At 42.6% G+C, this 25,468-nt stretch overlaps 2 protein-coding genes across 15 annotated transcripts; one reads left to right on the top strand and one right to left on the bottom strand.

The window, feature by feature from the left end:
* The first annotated feature begins 1,050 nt into the window (after window positions 1-1,050).
* Window positions 1,051-13,387, top strand: ZNF692 (zinc finger protein 692). 12 transcript variants are annotated; one of them, XM_020966639.2, is made up of 13 exons: window positions 1,051-1,315; window positions 2,480-2,657; window positions 3,041-3,072; window positions 3,424-3,477; window positions 3,668-3,928; window positions 4,221-4,269; window positions 4,408-4,539; window positions 5,075-5,266; window positions 5,424-5,498; window positions 5,597-5,675; window positions 9,249-9,363; window positions 11,782-11,881; window positions 12,890-13,387. In XM_020966639.2, the coding sequence occupies exons 2-13, from the start codon at window positions 2,494-2,496 to the stop codon at window positions 13,230-13,232; spliced, it is 1,596 nt and encodes a 531-aa protein (XP_020822298.1). In that variant the 5' UTR covers window positions 1,051-1,315; window positions 2,480-2,493; the 3' UTR covers window positions 13,233-13,387. The 12 variants fall into 12 exon arrangements, with proteins under 12 accessions (XP_020822298.1, XP_020822297.1, XP_078011855.1 ...); XM_020966638.2 differs by having other exon boundaries at window positions 2,457-2,657; XM_078155729.1 differs by having other exon boundaries at window positions 1,056-1,315; window positions 2,480-2,551; window positions 3,729-3,928.
* Window positions 13,388-13,971: 584 nt separating this feature from the next.
* On the bottom strand, window positions 13,972-23,677 carry ZNF672 (zinc finger protein 672). Of its 3 annotated transcripts, none has more exons than XM_020966645.2 (2): window positions 23,582-23,677; window positions 13,972-17,252 (listed from the first exon to the last, which is right to left on the bottom strand). In XM_020966645.2, exon 2 carries the CDS (start codon window positions 16,781-16,783, stop codon window positions 15,173-15,175), a length of 1,611 nt encoding a protein of 536 aa, XP_020822304.1. In that variant the 5' UTR covers window positions 16,784-17,252; window positions 23,582-23,677; the 3' UTR covers window positions 13,972-15,172. The 3 variants fall into 3 exon arrangements, with proteins under 3 accessions (XP_020822304.1, XP_020822303.1, XP_078011846.1); XM_020966644.2 differs by having other exon boundaries at window positions 23,378-23,652; XM_078155720.1 differs by lacking the exon at window positions 23,582-23,677 and adding an exon at window positions 20,085-23,316.
* Between the last annotated feature and the right edge of the window lie 1,791 nt (window positions 23,678-25,468).

Below are 25,468 nucleotides of genomic sequence, written 5' to 3'. Positions count from 1 at the left end.
TTATTTCTCCAATTCATACTCCACACGGATGCCTAATTGATATTCCTAAATCGCATATCTTGCAATGTCACTTCCCTGGCTCAAAAAGTTCTATTTGATTCCCTATTGTTTTGACATTCAAATCTCTATTCCATTTTTTCCAGGGTCATCGTTCTACATTCCAACTAACTTAAGTAAACTACTTCATGTTTCACCTCTGTGTCTGTGATGAACTACACTTCTCACATGCTCTATTACCTCAGAAACCCTTCATTGCTTAGGTCAACTGCCATGGATTTCCTCTTTTCTTTATCTCCCCTGCTCCCCACCACTTTTAGTATCTCTCTGTGAAGTCATTTTGGTTTTTGTATATAGTATGTGTTTGCTTCTCTGAAAACATTATTGTCCTAATAAAATGTAAATCTGTTCAAGGCAGACTGTCTTATTTTTGCATTTGTATCCATTCCATGCTGAGACAGCAAGGTGGCCCAGGGGATAGAGCCCCAGGCCTGAAGGGAAGAGTTCAGATATGACCTCTGACACTTACTAGCTGTATGACCGTGGGCCTGTCACTTAACCCTGTTTGCCTCATTTTCCTCATCTGTAAAATGAGCTGGAGAAAGAAATAACAACCCACTCGAGTATCTTTTCTAAGAAAACCACAAATGGGTCACAAAGAGTCTGATACGACTGAATAGACTGAACAATAACAAATCCCCAGTCCATAAGTGCTTACTAAATGTTAGTTGATTGATTTCATTGGGTTTGTTCATAAAAATTATAGTGCAAAATTATTTTTGTTCAATTGAGTTTCTTCTATTAGGTTTGTGAAGCTTTTTAACAAAAAAAGTTAGGAAACTGTCTTAAAGGGAAAGGTACAGAGTTTTTTCATTCGACTGTCCTTCCACTTTCCCCATCCTGGTTCACAAGCACTCAGAACACATTTTGAGCTCTCTGGCCTGGCCAATACATGACAACTCCCATGATCCCTTGCTTCTTTAAAAAAAACAAAACAACCGGTAACCTTTTGCGGCTCTGTGCGTGTGTGGGGGGGGGTATTAATTCGTGAGTCTGTTTACAAAATGAGCGGCGGACTACAATTCCCGACAACCACTGCTTAAGGTTATTGCCTAGGCCCACGTCCTCTTGCCTCCTGCCCCGAGTTGCTGTTCCGGGCTCGACACTCCTGCGGTAGCAGGGGCGGTTTTTTTCTTAAAAAGAAGCGGCGGTGGGCTCCTTAACAAGGCCTTTCTCCCCCTCTCCCGCCCCGGTGGCCTGAACGAGGGACTACAGGGGGCGCAGGCGCACACGGGGTTGGGGTGGGCGGGGAACACAGGTAAGAGGGGTAGGCGGCGAAAGAGAGAGAAACAGAGGTTGGAGGGGTTGAGGGTTTCTGTAGAGCTAAAATGCCATTTCTGACTCTTATCTCCCATGCTAGACCGAACTTTAACTAGAATGCTTCTTAGCTGCCATTTATATCCTCGTTTCAGTCTTACAGCAGGGCAGCCACCCAGCCTCTATTGTGACGTCAGAGTTATCCGCCACCGGCCCCCCCCCCCCTTTCTATATGAACTCGTATCCACAGAGCAGAAGCCTAGTAGAGGCTGCTCAGAGGTGGTGGGCCTGGCTGCTTGGAAAACTGGGGTTGGTGCCCGGTGCGGTGCTAACTTGTGATCTCTAAGTCCCCTTCCAGCTCCGAAATTCTTCCATTCCTTCATTATTTCACCCTTGTGGAAAAATCTCATTCCATTCTGGGATAAATCCAGCTCCCCCGATGCAGGCCCCTATCCAATAAATTAGTCTACAGGTCCCACCGTCCCACTGTGGCAATGTGGTGGTGTTTAGAGGGTTGGATAGGGAGTAAGAAGGCCCAGGTTCAAATGCCAGCCCAGCTACTTAATTACTGACCGTGGACAAGCAACTTTGCCTTTTTTCATTCCATTTGTGTGCCATCTTACACCTCCTCCTCCACTGGCCTTGACCTTCAAAATCAGGAAAAGGCAAAAGTTTCACACTTAAAATTTGTGCCATATTGGAAAGGCCTGGGAGAGAAATAGAATATCAGAGCCAAAAGGGATCTTCTTAGAAGCTGTTTGGTTTATGCTTTTCATTTTTTTTTCCTCTGTGGTGAGGCAGTTGGGGTTAGTGACTTGCCCAGAGTCACACAGTGTTATGTGTCTGAGGCCGGATTTGGACTCACGTCCTCCTGACTCCAGGGCCGGTGCTGTATCCACTGCACCAGCCTAGCTGCCCCTATCCTCTTCCTTTTACATATGAGGAATTAAGGCCCAGAGAAGAGACATGATATGTCCAGGTTCACAAAGCTGGTTAGTTCTTACATAGGGAGTACTTTAACTACAATCTAATGTACTCTATGTGACTTTGGATAGTCACCTTTTAGGCCTGTTTCCTCTTCTGTAAAATGAAAGCTACAGAATCTAAATAATATTTTTATCTTCTCCCCTTCCCTCATGGAGGGATTGTCTCCCCACCTTCCCAGTCCTAGGGATTCCGATGGCCGCTTCTTTGGGCTCCCAGAGGCAGAAACGAAGGGAATTGGATGCCCGCCGAAGTAAGTGCAGAATCAGGCTGGGTGGCCACATGGAACAATGGTGTCTTCTCAAGAAGCAGCTCGGTTTCTCTCTGCACTCCCAGCTTGCCAAGTTCCTGCTTGATAGGTCAGGAGGATCTCTGTTGGGCTATATAGAATACTGTGGGAGGGATTTGTAGTAGAGGTGTGAAGGGGGGGGGAAGCAGGAAGAGGAATGAATTTGGATAAGGCTGAAAGGGAAGAGTTTGGTATTATTGGTACTTTTTTAAATAAAAGTTTATTTTATTGAAGTATTTATACACAGCATTGCATCCTGTTTTCCTGGTGTTAAACTTGTCTCCTCAACTAGACTGTAAGCTCCTTTGGGGCAGGGAACATTTTTTAGGTCTTTATCCACCTCAGTGCCTACCACCTACCATGGTGCTGCTGTGCAGGTGGTAGATGCTCAATAAATGCTGATTGATTTGAAATGAGGAGCTCACCTGACTCTTACCTCCTTTCCTTCGGCAGGTACAATTCTCCAGGCTGTGTGCTCTGTGCAGGTAGGTAGGGTAGAGTGAAATCAGTTAGAGAAAGGAAAATATGTGGGGTGATGGAGACCCAAAGCTTTTACTATGGTTGAGTTAGCAACCACAAGAAACAACCAACAAACTATACTCAACAGCCAAAGTTAATTAAAATTAGTAGGTTGTATGTAAGTTTAAAGGGGATCTGCCTGAAGGGGATTCAAACATGTCTGAACTATATAGAGCAGAAAAACAACTACCAGTTAAATTAGGAATCAGGATTAGGGTTTGACATTGGTTAAATTACTTTAACCTTTCTGAGTTTATGTTAATACTTATCTGTGAGATAAGGGGTTTGAACTTGATGACCTCTAAGGTCCTTTCCAGCTCTGAAATCTATTATCCTGAGAAGAGAAGAGGAAAAGTGGCCTGGGGAGCCAGGTAATTTGTGCTAATTTTGCCATAAATGATAATTTAGATAAAATGGATGGGAGACTCCAGAAATGTTTTGTAGGGGGTGAAGGTAGTGGAGAATAGCATTCATTGTAAATATGGGCTCTCTGGAGGGTTCGGGGATAGGAAAGGGAGAGAGGGGAAGACTCTATGGTTAATAACAATTTCTCCTTTCCAGGCCCTGAGCCATCCCCCCCAGAGGGTCTCCAGTATCTGGTATTCTTGTCCCATGCCCACAGCCGTGAATGCAGCCTGGTACCAGGGCTTCGGGGACCAGGAAGCACAGAAGGGGGGCTCATATGGGAGTGTTCAGCTGGTCATACCTTTTCCTGGGACCCCTCCTCTGGCCCTGCACCCTTAGGATCCAGTCCTTCCTACATCCAACACTCAGCACTAAGGAACTGGTGGACCAAGTCTAGGAGCTGGCAAGAACATGAAGGTGAACTGGGAGGAGGGGAAAGGGGTGGTGGAGGAGATGTTTCCTCTTCTCAGCATTGGACTCTTCCTCATTTCCCCTCCTAGCACTTGTGTCGCCTCATCCTAGTTCTCTAATTTGTTCCCTGACCCCCAGTTGATCTTCTACTTTGACTCCTCCCACTCCCTTTGGCTCAACCTATTCCCTCCTGACCTCAGTGATTCTCCTCTTTGACCTCCACCTCCTCGATGACCATTTTATCTTTTTCATTTCAACTCTGACTTCTCTCCCTGTTTCATCCCACCCCCATCCCCAGCCCAGGTAACTGAGCACTATGATGGGACCCAAGAGTCTGGGATGCCCAGGTGAGTCCATGAAGAACTGGGGACAGATTAGGAATGGAGGAGTGGGGGAAAGGGTGTGAGAGATGATTAGGCTAGATTAGGAAAAAAATGAAGTGTGGGAGGGAATGAGTCCAGCCTTGACACCCCTTGGGAATGCAGGGGGGTGGCATCCCTACCTGAGACTTCCCTGTCCCATGGAGAAGACGAGGAAGAAGTAGAGGAAGAAGCGGATAATGAAGATGATAATCTCAGTGATGTCAGCCCTTGGACCTACAGCCCCTCTCCAGATTGGTAAATGCTGGATGAGAGGATAGGGATGAAGATTAGTAACCTGGGCAGACCTGGAGAAACCAGGGATGAGAGTTGACAGAGGAGTGAAGATATTTAAAATGTAAGGTCTAGGAAGACAATGAAGAGAGAAGTTCTCTATAGGAAAGACTAGGAGGAAGGTTAAGATGGTTGTCTGGAAGTACAGAGGGCTTGAATGATAAGGAAAATTTGAGAAGAAAAGCTTATCAGGGAACTCTTGTGGAAATGATATCAAAGTCCTGCAGTAGAGGTTGATGGTAGGGGTGAGAAAAGGTAGTGGAAGAATTTTAGAGGTGGGGTGGGGCTGATGGGCTGATCAGAGACTGAGGAGGGTAGGAGTGGGGGTCTAATATTCCAAGTTCAGGATTTTGACACTCAGTGTGTAAAATATAGAGGGAGATGATGGGGTTTAGGTGACAGGGAGTGGTTAGTCATCTGATATCAGTCAGCTAGCATTTATTAAGTGCCTACTATGTGTGCCAGGCACTGTGCTGAGTGACTGTCCCTTCCCTACCAGTGAACTAGGTACATCTAGTCCCCTTCCACCTTACCTCCCCCCACTCAAAGAAGAAGAAACAACACTTCCACTCTCAAGTTCCCCCACTGCTGATTCATCAGAAACTGGAACACCCCATCCTGAAGATGACAGAGTACAGCTTGAGCTAGACAGAATACCCCAGTTGGGCCAAGGGAGCAAGACCCAACCCAGGTAAAATAGGCAGTAAACAAGGGAGGGCATTCTGGCAAGACTCCCTTCCTGTGGAGCTTCCAGTGAAGGGCTGGAATAGATAACTTCTTCCTCATTTCTACCTCTGGAAATCTGTGATTCTTTGCTCCCCATCTCCCTTCCTTCTTCATTCTCAAAGCAGACGACGACGACAAGGACCTCCTCCCGTGCCTCTGGATGAGGACATAGCACAGATTGGTCCCAAGAGGATCAGGTAAGATTGATGAGGCTTGAGGATAGAGGGAGAAAGGTAGGGGCGATAGTATAGACAGCCTGGGAAAAACCTCATTTTCCTGCCTTGTCTCCCTTCAGAAAGGCTGCTAAAAGAGAGCTCCTTCCTTGTGATTTTCCTGGCTGTGGGAAGATCTTCTCCAACCGACAATACCTGAATGTGAGGCATGGAGAATGGGATGCTGGGTGGGAGATGGGATGGAATGGTTTGGGGAGGATGGGGTTAGGGGATTAGGGTTTGGGATTGAGGGGGAGGACACTGGGAAAGGAGAAATACCAAGATTTTAAAAGCTTGCTTAAAATATATGGCAGTGGCAGAAGAGTTGATGATGTATTGTGTTGTTAGAATACCAACACTATATAATAGTTGTATTGCACTCACAGGTTTACAGAGTGCTTTACATGTAATATTATTTGGTCCTTACAAAAACCCTGTGAGGTAGGTGCATTATTACACATTTTATAGATGAGGAAACAGATTTGGAGAGGTTAAGTGATTTTGTCCATTGCTACAGTTAGCATCAGAGGCAGTATTTCAACTCAACTCTTCCTGACTCCTACCAGCATTCTATCCACTCTGCCACACTGCCTTTTGAGAAGCACTAGATTTGGAGTCAGATCTCAGTTTGAATCAGAAATGTGCTATTTACTGTGTGACCCCCAGGGAAGTTAATGTATCTTTCTGGATACACTTCTTTATTTATACGAAAATGGAGTTAAATGAGATTATTTGAATTCTGTGATTCTATGTCAACAAACAGACTTTGTGCAAACAGGCAGAAAATCTAAGCCAAAAACATAAAATGTTTACAGTATCATTTCTTAAAGCTATAATCAAGTAAAATACCTTAGGACTTGGTGGGAAGAAGAATGCCAGTGTCCTGTGATATGTCAGAATAGAAATCCCATTGAGATGGGCAAATGGGAAGTATAGTAGTACTATATGTAAAAGACATCGTAAACAATAATAGGGTTAACATCGGTTCTTAACCTGGAGTTTGTAAACTTGTTTTTTTAATACAGCTAACATTTATGTAGTACTTTAAGGTTTTCAAAGGGCTATACAAGTATCATCTCATTTTGTAATATTTAGATAACTATTTCAGTATAACTGGTTTCCTTACAGAGTTCCTTTGTAAATCTATGTTTTTTTATTTTATTAATTTAAAAATGCACCTAGAAGGGGTCCATAGGCTTCATCAAACTGTAAAAGGGGTCTAAGACACAAGAAAGGTTAAGAACCCCAGATCTAAGTGGATAAAAAAAAATCAGTGGAATCTTTGTGGGTGGAAATTCCATACATAAAATACAATGAGGCAGAGACCATGTTATATGTGAAGGTAGTTAATGGCTAAGGTGAATTTAAGCATATCTTCAAAATATTTTATTTCAGAGACATGAAAACTTAATTGCCAATTTCATATTGCAAAAATAATAAGTGTATTTAGATAGTAAGGAGGGTATGTAATAAGATGTAGATTATAATAAATATTAAAAAAGAAAACTCCCTGTTATTTATTAATGTCCTCCTACTTTTCCCTCTATAGCCTTTATATCTCCTACATCACTTAGCAATATTAGGCATCTGTTCTGTATTCAATATATACTCATTAATTGAGGTATCATTTTAAATATTAAAAAAGAAAACTCCCTGTTATTTATTAATGTCCTCCTACTTTTCCCTCTATAGCCTTTATATCTCCTACATCACTTAGCAATATTAGGCATCTGTTCTGTATTCAATATATACTCATTAATTGAGGTATCATTTTGCAGTAGAAAGTGCACTAGTCTGGGAGACAAAATACCTTCTGGCATTAACTAGAAATGAGGTCCTTTGGCAAGTAAGGCACTTATCATCTCTGGGCCTGTTTTCTCATTTGACAAATGGGGTAGTTGGACTGAATAATAATAGCCCACATGTATAGCACTTTACAGTTATAGAACCACAGAATTTGATAAAAGACCTTAGGACATCAGATGAAAAGGAATTCCCACTATAACATCCTCAATTCAACTTCTGCTTGGAGACCTCCAAGGAAAGAGAACCCACCACCTCTCAAGGCAGCCCATTCCACTTTTACACAGTTCTAATGGTTAGGAAGTTTTTCCAACTTCAAGCCCCATTGCAATTTCTGCCCATTCATTATTCCATGGTTCTGCTCTCTGGGGCCAAACAGAAGTCAAATCCCTTCTTCACATGACAGTCCTTTAAGTGCTTCTTCCTCAGTCTTCCCTCAATTAAACTTGTAACCCCAGTTTCTTCAACTGAAATCCCAAGGAGTTAGGGAGGAGGGTCAGAATAGCCTTGGGTTATTTTCTTAAGTGAGTAATCAAAGGCATTATAGAAGTGCTTGGTTTTCTGCCGGGGAGTTTAAAAGTAAAATGCTAATTTGAATTCCATAGGGAAGGGGGAATAAACTCCCAATACACAAAGCTCCTAACAAAGAAGGAAAGCTTTATTTATTAACACAGATATGTATATAAACATATATGCATGTATATATTCTGTAGTCTGCAGAATCACTTTATTTACATTCCTCAGAGGAAGGGGAACACTTGCACTTATAAAATCTCTAAGCAAAACTGTATCTTTACACACATAATAAGAAAAGAATATAGAACAGAGATTAGACATTATAGAAAGCAATGCAGCAGTTTTGTTGGCCCTATCACATAGAATCATAAAATATCATAGCTAAAAGGGGCCTTGGTGACAGTCCAGTTTGTGTGTTTGTCATGTAAAGAAACTGAAGCCCAGAGAAGTAATGGTTTGCTTTTGGTTATACTCTTTGGTAGGGGAACTCTGACCAGGATGAGAAACCAAGCCCTTCAGTTCTAAATCCAGAGCCCCTGCATTCTGTAATCACTATTCCATGGTAGTTCACCTATAGCTACTTCTTGTTCCTGTTCATAGGGATACAGCAGGAATATTTCCTTTTCTTACGGGCACTAGAATTACAGCAGACTAGGAATTAGTCATTTATCAGATCCATCAACCTCACACCACCTATTCTTATGTTGACAAATGATAAAAGCTGAAAACAAATGATTCTGAAAAGGGGAAGGGAAGAAAATGGAGGTTTTGTTGAAGACATCTCTAAATACAGACATTAACATCAAAAAAGACAATCATGTCCCAAACATCTTTGTTGATACCACACACAGAATATTGGGTTAGACAGATCATTGTTGTTTTAGGAACTGGGAAGAGGAGTAGGGTATACTGATTGTGAAGGATATGGAGAATTACAGGAATTTAGATAGTGGGTGTTTGGGAAGAAGTGCTGGGATTCAAAGATACTGAGGGACATGAACTAGGGTGAGATGGGAATCTCTGGTAGGTGGAGCTAGATGAGTGATAGGTGGATAGAGGTGTCTCAAGGAAGGGCAGAGGGTGAGATATAGTGTAGAGAATTATGTATGAGCTGGAGAAGATTAATAGACACCTGGTCCAGGGTTGTATGTGATAGGATAGGTAGAGAAAGTGAAGATAGGACTTTGGATAAAACTGGGGATAAGGAAGGGAAATTTTCTGTTACTTATATTTAAAGGAGGATTTGGGGTGGAGTGGTTTGAGAGTCAAGGCTGTGATACTCTATAATGGGAGAAGTGTGCATGTGTTAGTGTTGGAGGAAGGATGGTCTGCCTCAGGGTTTGATATGGTGGGAACTGGTGGGGAGAGCTATACCTTCTCTTTCCTTCAATCACTGTTCATTCTTCCTATGCCCAGCACCATAAAAAGTACCAGCATATCCACCAGAAATCTTTCTCCTGCCCAGAGCCAAGCTGTGGAAAGTCCTTCAATTTTAAGAAGCATCTGAAGGAACATGTGAAACTGCATAGTGGTAAGGACCACTCACTTCAATTTGACAAGTAAATGCTTATCAATAGGCTCCTGCGGGGTACCAGGCATAGTATTAAACATTGGGTATATAAAGTTAAAAAGAAAATAGTCCTTGCCCTCAAGGAGCTTTGGGAAGCCCTCAAAAATGAAATTGGGAGAAATTCTACTGGGGAAAAAAACAACATGAATGCAGATAATACAAAATATGTATAAATTAAATACAAAGTAGTTTTGGAGTATAGAGTACTAAGAACTCGAGAGATCAGAAAAAAAGCCTTGTGTTGGAGGTGATACTGAGCTGAACGTTGAAGGATGCTTAGAGCTTCCAAAAAGCATAGGCAAGTAGACTGTTAAATAGGGAGTAATATGAAATCAGTCTGGAAAGAAAGGTTGAATGAGATTGTGAAGGGCTTTTAAATGCCAAACAGATAAGTTTGTATTTTATCCTAGAGGAAATAGGGAGCTACTGCACTTCTTGAGGAAGGGAGTGATGTGGTCAGGTTTGTGCTTTGGGAATAGCAATGTCATTATTATATAAGGAGGCAAATGATGAAAGGAAAAACCTTCCTAAGAGACATATCCAAAAGTGGAATGGGATTCTTTAGAAGCCTTCAAAAGACCATTTGTGGCATGTTTTTCCCATTCTCAGTGATCTTTCAGAAATCACAGGCAGGGGCTCAGAAGCATATCTGCCAATTCTTTCAGTATCTGTGGATGTAGTTGTTTTGTACCAGGGTATCTGTGCACTCTCTTACTTATTTAGGGTATTGACTTCCTATTGGCCATTTTTGTTTTGTCCTTTCAAATCCAAAGATTATTTTCCTTGGCAGAGAAAACAAAAGGAAAATGAGGTTGAGCAGCTCTTGCCTTTTCTCTGTCATCAGTTATCATCCTAATTTATTTTATCCTTTCTTTGATTCTCTTTGCTTTTTATTCATTTTCCCCAATATAGCTAAAAATAAAAACAAGAATAACTTTTTTGATGTCATTACTTTCCTTAAACTTTCACTAACACTGAGAACTATTGCCATGCTTTTGAATCCACCCTCTTTTACCTGCCCTTGCTGTACATTAAAATATCAAGTGGAGTATATACTTGAATAAACATTAGTCTTTTTTTTTTTTAACAATTCCCCTTTTCTCTTCTCATGGGAATTGTTTGTTTGTTTGTTTGTTTTACTTCAAATTTCATTCTTGAGGGCTTCCCACATTTCCTGGTCTTACTTCTGTAGAATTACAGACCACGCAGCCCTTTCTCTGAATCCTTTGAAATTTATCCAAAAAATCTCTACTAAACATCAGACTATTTCTGGCTTTACTCTTTTCTATCACAGACTCTGAGATATAAGTAGTCACTTCTCTGAAGGTTCCCACAGTTTCCATATCAGTTCCTCCTTGTTTGGTGAAATCAAATCTAGAATAGAATAGAACGTCCCTGCGTTGACTTCTCTACCTTATGAACGATGAAACTATCATTACGTCACATTAAAATTCCACAAGATGTCTGTATAATTGAAGGGACATTCCCCCTCACCTGTATGTGATGCCTTTGTGCCAGACCCATGATCTGTTTTCCAGTCTCTTCATCTACAGCTTTTTGTCCTTGTGGTCTGTGGTATGCTCTGATGATAGTGTTATTTCTCTTTCTTCTTCACTGATTTTTATGCATGTTTTCTACCATGTTGTTCCATGCTGGTTCTTGTACTTCATAAGTATATTTTATGATATACAATACATAATATATAACACAATATATAATTCTCCAGTGTCTCCTTCACTACTAGTCCCTGCTACCCACTTCAAGTATCTTCATCTAATTCTTCAGTTCCATTTTTCCTTTCCTTTCTGTTTCATACCAACCCCCAAACCACCCCATTTCATCTACTCCAGTTTCCTTTCTAGTACCTAAATATCCATATAAATCCTAGTTTCTCCCTGCCCAGCATTCTCTCTTGTCAGGAATGTAGTATTTTTTCTCTACCTACTGGGCCTTCACAAAGAAAGAAATCTAGATGACTGTATTTCAGGGCAGAATAGGCAGGAAGACACTAAGAGACTCTTCTTTACCCCTGGAAGCTAAGGGGACAGACAAGAAGGTGGTGTGGGGAATGATAATGATTTAGAAATTTACCCAGGTTGTGTCCTTTATATTTTTTCAAGTACTTTCACACTTCCTTAGACTCTCAAAACAACCATTTTTGGTGGGAAGAGTACCTTTTTGACAATTAAGGAAACGAATTTACAGAGCAGTAAATTACTTGTCTGTGTTATCATAGTTAAGAGCCAAGACTGTAACTGGCATTCCTGTAGCCAATAGGCTTTTCCTCTGAATTTTCCCTGTAGCAGAATGAGAGGTATGGCTAGAGTAAATATACAGCAATGCTGACAAATTCTGGGATGTCTCCTTTTGTGCTTTCAGATACTAGAGACTACATTTGTGAGTTCTGTGCCCGCTCCTTTAGAACCAGCAGCAACCTCATCATCCACCGGCGTATCCATACTGGGGAAAAACCATTACAGTGAGTAGAAAGGGTTGGGGTGAAGAGTGTGAGGTACATGAGTACTTGAAGGAACTGGAGTCAAGATACCAGAATTCTGGGAGAAGAGAACTAGAGCTGGGGTCAAATGGAGAGACCTAGGTGCTGGAAGATAGGGAAAAGAAACTGGAGCTGTCAGCCTCAAGAAAGGACAAGGAAGGGGCAGCTAGGTGGCACAGTGGATGGAGCACCGGCCGTGGAGTCAGGAAGACCTGAGTTCAAATCTGGCCTCAGACACATAACAGTCACTAGCTGTGTGACCCTGGGCAAGTCACTTAACCTCAACTGCGTCACCAAAAACAAAACAAAACAAAACAACAAACAAACAACAAACAAGAAAGGACAAGGAAGAGGTCGGGACTTGAAGGAAGGATGCTAGGGTCCAATCTAATCTAGCAATCATTTTAGCACTTATTATGCAAAAGGCACTGAACTGTGAGCTGGTAATACAAAGACAAAATGAAAAATAAGGAGAAAAAAATATTGGGGAGGATAGAAAAAGCATATATGAAGCATTTATTATTTGGCAGCCATAGTGCTGAGTGCTGGGCATACAAAAACAAGCAAGTAAGAAGTTCCTGTTCCCCAGAAGAGGCCTGGTCAAAAGGGCAAAAGCTTAACTGTTAGAAGCAGGGGTAGTGCCAGGGACAGGCTGTGATGAGTGGTATCTCACAATAATGATGCCTGGACTCTGAACAGGAACAGGAACTTGGGCCAAATGTGAGGATACCTGCATCCCTGCATCCCCAGGATTCTTGAGGGGAAGGACGACTTGGGAAATGTTAAGGCTAACAGAGTGTGTAGATAGCAGAAAACATCTGTTTTTTGAGGACAGATGGTTAGGACCAAGGAGGGACCTAGACACCTTGGTTTCAGGATGACCTGGAGGATTAAGACTGGGTACAATGCTAATGTTTTGAAGGGCTTGTGGAATTGGAGGGTGTGCAGTTACTGGGATCTTATTCCTGACTCCTCTCTCCGTGACTCCAGGTGTGAGATCTGTGGCTTTACCTGCCGCCAGAAAGCCTCTCTGAATTGGCATCGACGCAAGCATGAGGAGGCAGCAGCAGCTTTCCAATATCCTTGTGAGTTCTGTGGCAAACGATTTGAGAAGCCTGACAATGTCATTGCCCACTGCAGCAAGAGCCACCCTGCCCATCGTCCTGGCCCTGGCTCAAGCCCCACCCTCTCAGAGCCCTACCCTTCACCCACTGTCTCTAGTTCTACTTCTACCATTTTGGAATCTAGCCTTTCATGTGAGTCCCAGAAATCTCCCCCCTTGGATTCTAGCCCTTCCTCACAGATCCAGAGGAATCAGACCTCAAGGTGTTAGGAAGCAGAGTGGAAAGTGGGGTGGGGAAAGGCAGGAAGGCCTTCAGGGTGACAGTATAAGTACATTAGTGCCAGTCATACCTTTAAGGGGAGCCAGAGGACTGGATTGCCTTGCTTCCTACTGCTAAGAAAGCAATAAAATTATTATTTTACATATATACTTAGTTGAGATTGAGTTTTTCTTGTTTTTTTTTTTTTTTTTAGATTTGAGTTTGTTAGAAAACTGAGCTGTAAGAATTGAGAAGCTATTTACTGGAGTCCCTTGAAGAAGTGTGAGGGGTCTTTTTTCTAAATACCCTAAGCCTTAACAATAATCTTACCTGCCACTCATCCCTGTTAGGGGCCTAATTTTCCTTTCAGGACCTACACGTTTAGTTTCCAGTTCTTCCCCATATGTCTTTTCAGAATGCCTTCCTTTCTGGAGGAGGTAAAGAAAGGCCCAGAAGAGGGAGGGAAATAATGGAAAATCTAGAAAATGGGTTTTGGAAGAGGTAGGAGATGAAGCATTAAGGTATGACTTCAGGAGATACTTTAGGGGGCTGTCAAGCAGGAAATGGGAGAAGGATCACCAGAAGTGTACAGCTTCTCTCTCCCAAGGACATTTGTTGGTTTGAGAGAATGATATTAGTCTAGACTATGGGAGAGAATGTCTAATGTAAAGAAGGTCCTTTAAACACTGAAGTGTGGGCATAACTTATACTTTAAATTCCTATAGATTTCAATAAACAAGGCTTGAGGCATCAGGAACAAAAAAAAACAACAACAACCTTTATTCTGATGACCAATTACAAGGAGAAAGGGATGTCTAGGGGTTTCTTTTGGTTTTCTCCATTTTTGTCCCTCCTCTTCAGTCTCATTAAGGATAAAGACTGGCTGCCAGGGTGCCCCCAAATTAGCCTCGCAAATTACAAACACTTCCATGCTCCAGTGGGGAATCATAACTGAAATATATGATAAATTCTTGGCTTATCCACCTTCCTCTTAATATATGAGGGACCCCAGCTATCACAATCTTGGGAGCTTAGGAGTTGAGTCTGCCAACATAGAGTATTTTGACTGAACCAGGATTCTTGAGGGGAAGGAGGACTGTTTGCAAGGGACCTCATGCAAAGAACCATTATCCCTTCCCTTCAATTTCATTGGTATAAGGCTATTTCTGACATGCACTGGTTTGTACTATTTTGCCATGTGGGAATATTTTGGGGGTCTCTTTCCAGGTCTTTTATATTTTCACACCTACCCTTCTCATCCCTTGTATTTCACCCACACCTCATTCTCTCAATTTTCTCTTTCCATTAACCCCACAGAAATGGAGAGGCCAATATACATGGAAATAGAGAAAAAGAAAGAGAGCAGACATAAGAGAAATATAGAAGAGGGTAAGAAAAGACAGAAAGCAAAAGAAAACCAGGCATCAAGGACAACTGGAGACAGGAATACAGAGAGGTGGGAAAAGACAGAATGAAATAAACATAAAGATGTAGACAGAAGAAGGAGATGTGGCATAGACAAAGAGGAAACAAACAGGCCAAGATAAAAAACATTATCCTTTAATAATGCGACTGGGATCTCTCTCCCATCCAAGCAGAGAGGGTTAATTCAACCTAACTTCCACTACAAACACTGATACCTATACTATTACAGAGAGATAATTCAGATAGGAATATGAGTAAGTGTAAAGATAGTAGAAGTGGCAAAGTACATACCCAGAAAAAGAAAAAGAAAACAAACACTGGAATACAGAAAACTAAAAAGGAAGACTAATAGCAAATGAGGAAAGAGATTGAGAATGCGGTGAAAGAAGATATACACAGGAAAGACAGGAGAAGGCAGAGAAAGCTCAGACCCACTACTATCTTTTCCCATTATTTAGTCAAAACTTTTCCCCAGACTTCCTTTTGGGAGGTTAGAGAGAAAGTGATTGTTTTTTACTTAGGAACCTCAGTACCTCTCTCCTACTCCTGTCACCCTCAGGCCTGACTTCTCTTGGCCAGAGTCTACTGAAAAGATCAGGGTAGGTGCTATCCCCACCAATCCACCTGCAGTGGCTCCTGCAGCTGCCCTGGCACGGGCATGGGCCCTCTGGTGCTGTGACAGTGATCGGCTATGGCTAAAGCACTTCCCACATTCAGCACACTCTGAGGGGCGTTCACCCTGGTGGGTCTTTCGGTGCAGTGCCAGTTTGGAGCCAACACTAAAACACTTGCCACATTCAGGGCACTTGTGAGGCTTGTCACCAGCATGGTTCCTCTTGTGAACATTTAAGTTGGAAATACATGTGAAGAACTTGCCACACTCCTCACACCGATACGGCTTTTCACCTGTGTGAGTACGCTTGTGCTTTGTGAGGTCTGAGCGATCACTGAACCGTCGGCCACACTCTTGGCAAGGAAAGGGCTTTTCCCCAGTATGAATCCTTTGGTGAACAATCAGGTCTGACCGTTGCCCAAAGCTCTTGCCACAGGTGGTACACTGGTGTGGCTTCTCTCCCTTATGGCTTCTCCGGTGCCTCATTAGTGTGGAACTTTCACTGAACTTCCGCCCACAGTCTGGGCAGGCATAAGGCTTCTCCCCTGTGTGAATTCGGTGGTGCCGTACCAGGGTGGCACTCTCTGTGAAGCACTTTCCACACTCAGGGCACTTGAATGGCTTTTCCCCTGTGTGTGTCTGCTGGTGTCGTGTCAGGGTTGAGCTTTTACTAAAACTCTTTCCACACACGTTGCACCGGTGAGTTCGAGTCATCCCATGTGTCTCCTGGTGGGCCTGGAGCTCTGATGCCTGTCTAAAGACTTCTCCACACACAAGGCACTTGTGGGCTCCCTCTAGCTTGGCTCCACTACTTCTCTGACTGTGGCTTCGCTTCTGGTGTGCAGAGAGCTGTTCCCCATTGTCAAATGCCCTTCCACACTGACTGCACTTATAGGGCTTTCCAGCCTCATGGACACGATGATGTTTCAGCAGACCTGAACTACTTCGGAAGTCTCGATGGCACTCACCACACTGATAGGGTTTTTCCTCAGGGTGCAATGGGGCAGGCAGGATAGGCCCTGTATGAACAGTAAACCTATCTCCACTGGCCTCTGGGCCTTTAGGAAGCCCACCTGCAGTGACAGCACTAGAACCACTATGGGTCCTCTCATAGTGGAAGACGTAGGCACTCTGACGGAAGTTTTTTCCACAAACAGGGCATCGGTAAGGCCTTTCACGAGGGTGATGTCGCTGGTGACAGTAGAGGGCAGAACGATAGGGAAAGCGTTTCCCACAGGCATGGCATTTGCAGGGCCTGCCTCGAGTATGGGTACTCTGATGCAGATCTAGATAGACACTTTGATGGAAGCTCTTTCCACACTCATTGCAGATATAGAGAGTCTCACCAGCATGTGTGCGCTGGTGGGCCCTAAGCTCTGCGTTCTGTGCAAAACCCTTACCACACTCTAGGCATCGGTAGCAGCAATCCCCAGCATGTGTACGCTGGTGGAGGTGCAGCACTGAACTGTAGCGGAAGCTCTTGTTACACTCAATGCATTTATAGGGCTTCCCTGCTCCATACATAGCTGGAAAGGGATGGGTAGAATACCAGGAAACAAATGATTTCTGTAACTGGATTCTCAAGGAAAGGGAGTCGGCCAGTTAGAGGAGGTATGTGGGGGATATTTTCCCCTGCACTCTGAGGGGTGGGTGTTAGTAGTGTTCTTTCCTCTAACACTGAACTTTCTGGTGGTAGGGAACCTGAGAAAGTACAGTGTGTTGAGTAACCTTTTTCTTATACTTTGCTTGCCTAAAAGCAGAGATGACAACTGCGTAGGGATAGATGTAAGCTTTCCTTGCTTTCTGGAGGGACTGTGGACAAGAATGATATTCTCCTGATAAACTTAATTTTCTTCTTAGCTGAAAGGCATTTGTCCACTTGAAAACTCTTCTGCTTGGAATCTTTATTTTCTTTCTATCATTGTCAGCTGCCTCGGTTGTTCTTTCATGGATTTTCTTCCCTATAAGGCATCAGGGGGTGAACTGGTGTACCCTGGAGAAGAATGAGAGAATCTAGCTCAACAGAGCAAACTAATACATAGGTGCTGAAGGACACGGATTAAAAGCGAGATTAAGCTTCCTTGAGATGTGTTTTGATAAAAGTTAGGAAGGCAAACTATAGCTCCAAACTGGACCCAGCATAGTGAATATATTCCTATTGAGTACAGGCAATATAAGGGTAACATGGCAGACTTGGATACACTAACTATAGGAGTGTAGCCAAATCTCTCTTAATTTTTGACCCTTTTTAAAAAAAATTATTAAATGTGAATAATGTCCTCTGCAGCTCAAATGATATAACACGTATAAGTATTAAAGCACTATATCAAAGGCTGTTGTTGTTATTAACAGGAGGCAAATTAAAAATCTGTTTATAATTTAGGAGATGCTTCATTATCCTTCAGCCATCTTACTAATGAGCCTCTCTAATTCAGTTAGGCTAGGACAAAGCTAAACTTGAAGCCCTTCTATGCTGGCACAACCTGTCAAGCTTTCTTCTATCATTGCTTTCAGAGTCCAGAGTCCACACTATAACAAAATAAGGTATCTGATTAAAGCTTTTGTGGAATTGTATTGCCATAACTCAAATTATATTTGTTATAATTATATTTATTTATAACTCAGCTGATTCAAGCTTAACTTCAGGTCATATTAAGAAATTTAACCCAAAGCAAATAGATGCTCAAAATTATAAATTTCATGGACAATTTCATGTATTTATATTCACCTCTAAATTATCCATGGATGAATCAATGAAAAAATTTTTAAATGGTTAACTTCTCCTAGCAGCATGCTAGGTTGATTCCCGCATAATACTCCATTTGGGTCCTAACCCTAAATTATGCTCTTGATTCAAAGAATCATTGAATTTTAGAGCTGGAATGGACCATCTGGTCTACCACATTATCTCCCCTACTCCCTCCAACCCCTATCCATTCATTTTATAAATAAGCAAAAAGAGACCAGAGATGCTCTGACTTGCCCAGTCAGCTAGCCCCACTCCCAAAGAACCCCTGAGTGAAGGATGGCCAGATAGCCAATATATAGCAGTTTGGATTAGTCTTGGCCCAGCTCCTTCATCTCTCAGTGACTCAGGTCTGAACCAGGCTGGAATTCTACTAGAATGTACAAAAAGGCATGTGCCTTTACCCTGAAAAAAACAAATAAGCACACAAATGCACTCAAACCAAATACAACTTCTAAAATATCCTAACTTTTGCTTCCTTAAATTAATGTGAATAATCTAGTGGTGATTATTATAGAAAAATTTAATTAATTTGGAATAAACTGTGGGTGACAGATATGGAAGAATTGTCTGATTGTTAAAAGTTTTTTTTATTATTTTGAAAGATATACATTTGTTAGTTGGGAATAGTTTACATATAAACTAAGATATAATGGCACTATTAAGTAAATAGAGTATGTTTTTAAAAAATGTAACATCCCATTTATAATGGGCTTACAACAAAACCCTAAGTTTTACTACTTTTCTAGTCTTTTGCTTAACAGGCAAATCATATCTTATAATGAGATTTTAAAATGTGTATATGAGATTTTATTGTATTTGTGAAAAGTTAGTTTGAAGTTAAATTATTTCCCTATTTCTCCAAGTTGCAGCACTTTTACTTTCCTGCTTTAGGCTCAGAGGCCTACTCGAGGGTGCTTAACAGATGTTTATTGACTAAGCATAGATTAAGGCCCCTTTGATTAAGTTAAAATGTTTTTCATGTTAATTATTTCCTGTGCTTTCATAAAATCCCTGTGAGATGGAAGGAAGGGCCCAGAGACTTAGGGTGAGTATTCTAGAAAAGTTATTTATTGGAATGATAACTAGATCTGGCCCTGAAGACTTATGTGAATAAAAAAAAGGCTAGAAATACAGCAGGTTTGGGACATTTTGAAGGATGTTTCAAACTAGGTTGTTAAAAAATGATGGAAATAGGAATAAAGTCTAATTCACAGCACAGTGTTGGGGGACTTTTCATAACAGAAGAGAAATTTATAATCCTAAACCCTAAAGGATTGTGGTCAATTTTACTCAAAGGAAAAGGGCAGATGCAGTGATTTTTTCAAGTTTTCTCATCCTTACATTCCCAGAGAAAGAGAAATGAAACCGGGGAGGTGGAAGAATACAGGCCTTATTACCAATTTGATCCCTAGTTCCTGGACTCTTCATATCCTCATCTTTAACATTTTTCTTTGCAATCGCAATCGACTCCTACCCAGAGGGTGAAGGGGCGGAATGCCCCAGTAATTAATTTGGAAGATTTACATTTTTTGGTGAGGAAAAATGAATCTTGAATGCCTGGAAATAATGGAGATTTATTGTACTTTCCTAGGATTTCTGGTAAAAAGTAAATAGTAGTTGAAGTTCATTTTTGTCTCCTCTTTTCCAGCTTCCCTCAATTCACTTCAACATTTGAACTATAAATAACTATAAGGCACTTTTCTCACTGTCGATATTCTATATGAAGAGTAAAAAAAAAATCTCAAAGGAATTCAGTTGAATTCCCTGCTAAGAATTAAGAGGAGAAAAAAGGATGCGGGGAGAATACATCCCCAGTTTAATTTTTTTTATGTGCCTAGTTGTGTTGTGCCTGAGCTTTTTAATCTCCTTATGGACTTGAAGGTAGTTCTCAAGCTACTGTATTATAATTTTACACATCCCCCTCCCCCACTCCCTTCCTTTCTTCAGACCAAAGGGGCTGCTTAGGAATGTGAGGGTGCCGAATTGTTTTCCATCTCTTTTAGTTCCCTCCCCTCTATCCCTAATGCCCCCGCCTCCCACCCCCAGGGAAAAAAAAAAACAAAAAACAAAACTCACCGATGCGATAAGTAAGGCCCAACTTTGATGACAAGTGGTCCTGGGGTGGGACCAGATAAGGAGAAGGGAAGGGAATAGAAGAGTCAATGCTTACTGCCTTTTGACTCCTTGTCTCGATGTCCTCAGTGTCCAGAACAGGAAGTCTCTAGCAGGAGCTCCTTCCTGTCGGACAGTCTGGGGCCGCTCTAGGATATGGGACTTTATAGGATCTCAGACACGTTAACCCTTTGCAGCCCTGGACTAGACAGCAATAAAAAGGCCTAGATGGGATGAGAGTTTGAGGGTAAGTTTAAAGGAGGGGCAAAAGAGGGAATAGAAAACTGGATTGTGGATGCTGCAGAATTTTTTTAAATCTTGGGTGCCACTATTCCTCTCAAACCAGACAATTTGAGAGAAAAGAAAGGGATTTAGGAAAAGGGAATTTTTCCTTAACATCCTCATCCTACCCACCTCCTCCAACCTAAACTATAATTAGGGAAAAGCTAAAGATTCAAACTGTAACTTTACTAATTTTAAAGTTCAAATCCAACAAAGATGAGAAGCCCATTCCTCCCAACCAATGGCTAGAGAGCTGGGGGTGCAAGTACTTAATGCGTAATAAAAAACAACAGATTCTGTTTGCCTATTCCCATTTACCTCCAAACCCAAAGTTAAACGCTCATCTTGGGGTAGGATCATTTGTGGAATTTAGAGGACTTGAGTATCTTATTTGTTTAATTTTCCAAAAAAGCCAGGGTCTTACAGACTCTTCCAAATCTCTCTTGCCCTCTTGGGTTCCAGAATCAGTCTGATATCTTTAAAGAAGTTAGTGTGTTGGAAATGGGAGAATAGTCTTCCCTTTTCTCCCTAACCCCTAACTTGCCCCCTTCAAATACCTCTTAGGGATTTGATAATAAAAATAACTTATCCTAATTTTCCTCCTGGGAGTTTTGCCTTAACTCCTCCCAAGAGTTTTTAATAATAGGTAATATAAATAGCATTTTACATAGATTGTCATATCAAAACAACCTTCTGAGGTAAATGCTACTATTATCTTCATTTTGCAGATGAAAGTGCTGATAGGTTAATAAACTTGTTTAGGGTCACACAGCTTGAAAATGTCTAAGGTAGCATTTGAACTTAAGTGACTTCCCTGAGCATCACAAAGGTAGTAAGCATCAGTGGTGGTTTCCAGATTCCTTGACACGTTACCACTGTTGAACTGAATCTAGTCCAAAGCCCTCATTTTTGCATCTGAGATCTCATGGCCCAAAAAACTCAGGATCCCCCTGGTTGCAAGTGGTAACAGTAGAGTTCAAATCCACACCTTCTGGGTCCAAATACTATCCTCTTTGCACTATACCAGTTGGCCTCCCTCCATTATACTAGTCCCAAATTAATGGGAACCCCAAAGAAACCTCGTCTGCATAATCCCTATGATGTTCATCAGCAGTTCTATTCTTAATAAGTGATTTTTGATAGCCAGAGTCTGCCACCCATTTTTCTTAAATTTTATTTCTATTATTTCTTAAGTTCTATTTTTCTCTGGCAGGAGAGCAAGAATCTATTATTTATTGAGTAACCACCACAAGTGTTATGCATACGAGAGACCCAATAAATAATTGGAGTGTTTTATTGTCATTCGAAGCTGAAGTGGTATTTGGGAGGAAGAGAATTTGAGGTTATTTGTTGACTACTTCCTATTGTCTGGAGGTAGGGGGAGGAGATAGGAATCTAATTAAATTCTTCAGAAATCACTAACAATACTGTACGTGTGCATGGATTTTTACAACACGATCACATCCAATAACACCTCTAATCTTTCTAACAGCTCTTTCAGGTAGGCAGGATAAACACCCTATTTCAGAGACCCGACTCAGAAAGACTATAAATGATTTAGCCCCAAATCACAAAGCAAGTTAGTGGCAAAACTGGGATTAGAAACAAGGCTTCACTACATGGCCCCTCCCTCCAGCCCTTTACCCCACCACATTCAGTTACTTAAGAAAGAAATGTTGGGGAAAAGGATCAGCTCTCCTTATTCACAAACCAGAAAGTTATTAATATTCCCTTGGGTTACTTAGACTCCTGTTCCTGTGTGTGTGTGTGTGTGTGTGTGTGTGTGTGTGTGTGTGTGAGAGAGAGAGAGAGAGAGAGAGAGAGAGAGAGAGAGAGAGAGAGAGAGATAGCATCAAGGTCAATCCTAGGGTAGAAGGACAATTATGGCAAGGCAAGGGTGGGTACTGTTGAGATTGGCACAGTGCTCTCCACATAGTGGTGCATGAATGTCTCAAACTCATCTCTGGGAAGAGTTGAAGTTTCTCCCCTTCCCTCTCCTGTTCCCCAAGTTAATGAAAACTCTGATTAACTTTCCAGGGCCAAGGAGCTATGGATTGCCCCTAAAGCTTTCGCCTACAAATGTAGAGCCCCCTTTTCTCTCCGCCCCAGATAGGCAAAATCCCGGTTCTTACGGGTCGGTACAAGTCCCCAATCCCTGGTCGATCCCTGCAGAATGAAACATCGCCCCCTCCGCTCTACCCCGGAATTTGAGTCAAGAGGTATTTTATAAAGGACAAAAGAACGAAAAGGGAGAGGGAGGTGGCCAGTGAGCCGGAGATGGACGTGACTCCTCCCCTCCATCCCTAGACCCTCGCTCAGTTGTGGAGCCAGGAGCCAGGGCTCCCAGTGCAGTCGCAAACCTTCCCGCTGCCCTTCGGAGCTGGGAGTCTTCGCGCAACAGGGACCAGATGAAGAAAGGATCGTACTAAGAGCCAGAAACAGGCTTACAGAAGGGGGAAAAGGAGAGAGAAGAAGAGAGAAGGGGAGAGAGGAGGAAGAAAAGAGGGAAAAGCGAAGGGGAGAGGGGGAAGAAGGATAGAGAGGAGAAAGAAGGGGAAAGGGATGACAAGAGGAGAGGGGAGGAAGAAGAGGACGAAAAGTCGGGAGGCCAAGGGAGTCGAAGACAGGAGCTGGAGGGTAAAATGTAAAGATTCGAGGCGAGAAAACGAAATGGCAGGAAAGAAGCTCGGTGAGAAGTGAGAGAAAAGGCAGCAGGCCGGCATGCAAGAGACTTTGCTTTTGGTCAATCCCCCCTCCCCCAGCGCATCTATAAGCGCGCGCTAGTCTCGCTCCCCCACGCGTCACTCAGTTGCCAGTACAGACTTCCAGGAAGACGAAGGTTTACTCCAGTTGAAGGCGGGGGTGTGGAAGAGCTCGCACTAGGCTCAGGGTTAGGAGCCCCTGCCACCCTTCAAGCCCCATCATGACCTCCCCCACTCCCACTTCCCTCATCCGCCCAGTCTGTGCTCCCTCACCCGTGGTCGGACTGACTCCTCCAATGCTCGAGCTGCTCCCGCCCAGCCGGCTCAACGACCCCCAACCGCCAGAGCTGGGAGCGCGAGAGGAGACAGCGGGCGGGGAAGAGGTGGATGGGAGGATAAGCAAGACAGGAGTGGGGGATAAAATGGGAGGGAGGGAGGTGCCAAAGAATCCAGCGCCTCAGGATAGGGATTGATTACCCGGCCTCCTCCTCTGGGTCCTCGCCTTCTCCGGGTTGCTCGCCGGGCCAGGCCTCGCGTCACGGGTTACTGGGCAAACTGTCCCTCTGCACGCCCCCTCCCGCAGGCACTATAGCGCCACCTGAAGTTCGAAGTCGCGGGCTGGAGAAGCCGGCTGGGAGAGGAGAGCGAGGAAAGCAAAGAGCCAGATCGATGATTTTGCTAGGGTGGAAGATGAAGGAAAAGACTTGGACAGAAAACCTGTGCGATCTGGTGTAACTTAACTTCTTTGGGTCTGAGGTCCCTCGTCTTTAAAAAAATTTTTTTTAATTTAATTTTAAAATGAAAGGGTTGGACTATATGAGCCCTAAGTTCCCTACTGACTCTAAATCGACCGATCTCCTCTGTCCAGCCTCCTGATGTCCTTGATCGTGGTCCCTAGCTCTCATTCTCCTCTTCGCTTAGCCAATCTTGTGTTTACCCAATCTTCTCCCAATCAATGTCCACCTAAGTAATGACTGGATTAAGGTGGTTCTGAGCCTTTTAACTTTACTTCTGCCAACCAAAGCCTGCGTTGTGTCATCAGTTACCATGTGGCACTCAAACTATAGGCAAGGCAGGCACACTAATTTCTGGACTGTAACCTAGAGCTTTCTCCCAATAAGCATGCATGCTTTGGGCCTGGATTATATCCAGACTTTAGGATACTGTGCCGTCCCTCAGCGACAAGACATAGAGATTCGGGAGTTTAGGCCTTGAGACCTCCTAAGGGTGCGCTGGGTAACAGGGGAAAACCATTTTTTGAAAGTGCTTACAAACTCTCTTCTGTTACTCTGCTAATGTCTTCATGGCCCCTCTCCCCACTTAATTCCTAACTAATCCACGACAGCCAGGAGGGGGTGTAGGTGTGTTTGTGCCTTACTGCTGCTTCCAGACCTTTCCCCCCCTTCACTTAGTTACCTTTTTGACATATACAGATCCTGATGGCTATTGTCTCCTGATTCCAATGCAGTACATGGTTCACAGTCTTCTCTATTCTAAACCTGAATCTTATACTTGGTAACTTCAATATACATGTAGATAATTCCTTAGATACCCTTGCTTCCCTCCCCATCAACCTTGAGGTTGATCTCTCTACATATGTCAGAAACTTCTAAGAAAAGTCATACCTATGACCCTTTATCACCCCAAGTTCTACAGCAACAATCCACAATTCTGAAATTTCTCTATTTAACTATAATTTATGGTGCTTGCAGCTCTCCTTATGACCCACCTCTAAACTTATTATTTGCTCTCCCCTCAACCTCCATTCACCCCAACCATTCTTGCTATCTCTGGCTTCAGTGCCTGTTTAAGCTTTAATGTTCCTCTCTTAAGGATTTCAGCCCTTTAGTTAACCAGTCATCTTTGAACCTTGCCACACCATCCTATTTTTGTCTTTCCAAACCCCAAAACTGGATTACTTCCACCCTCTGCCTTTTCTGTTCCTTCTTGGTTGCTCCAGATCACCACTATAAGAAACTGACTATACAAGTGTACTATACAATCGACTATACAAGACTATAAAAATCAGTGCTTGTAGTCCATTACAAATTTGTGCTTTAAACCTCAGCTGTGCCCTCTCTGCTGTATCCATTCTTGCCTTTCACCTCTATTCCACTCCCAACAGAAGCTGTTCCAAGATCCCTACACTATCACCTCCCCTTTCCATTTCAACAGAGGGCTTTGTGTCACAATTCACTGAAATTTAGATTAGTAACTTTTAAAACTAGACGTTAGATTAGTAACTTTTACAGAAAGCAGTTTCTGTTGAAATAAAGGACAATCTAGAAGAGAAGCAAAAAACTTTAATTGAAAATATGCTTACTATGCAAGCAAAACATACTAATCTTGAAGACAAGATGGGCA

Source organism: Phascolarctos cinereus, unplaced genomic scaffold (genome assembly GCF_003287225.1).
Source record: "Phascolarctos cinereus isolate Bilbo 61053 unplaced genomic scaffold, phaCin_HiC Scaffold_5;HRSCAF=322, whole genome shotgun sequence".
Taxonomy (NCBI): domain Eukaryota; kingdom Metazoa; phylum Chordata; class Mammalia; order Diprotodontia; family Phascolarctidae; genus Phascolarctos; species Phascolarctos cinereus.
The sequence above is the reverse complement of the archived record's forward strand: the minus strand, read 5'-3'. Positions and strand labels throughout refer to the sequence as shown.

Bases quoted from the DNA above. Each gene is read 5' to 3' on its own strand.
- ZNF672 (XM_020966645.2), bottom strand. From the start codon at position 16,783: ATGTATGGAGCAGGGAAGCCCTATAAATGCATTGAGTGTAACAAGAGC.
- ZNF692 (XM_020966639.2), top strand. From the start codon at position 2,494: ATGGCCGCTTCTTTGGGCTCCCAGAGGCAGAAACGAAGGGAATTGGAT. The intron at 4,270-4,407 runs GTGAGTCCATGA...TTGGGAATGCAG, and splicing joins CAAGAGTCTGGGATGCCCAG to GGGGGTGGCATCCCTACCTG. The intron at 11,882-12,889 runs GTGAGTAGAAAG...CCGTGACTCCAG, and splicing joins ACTGGGGAAAAACCATTACA to GTGTGAGATCTGTGGCTTTA.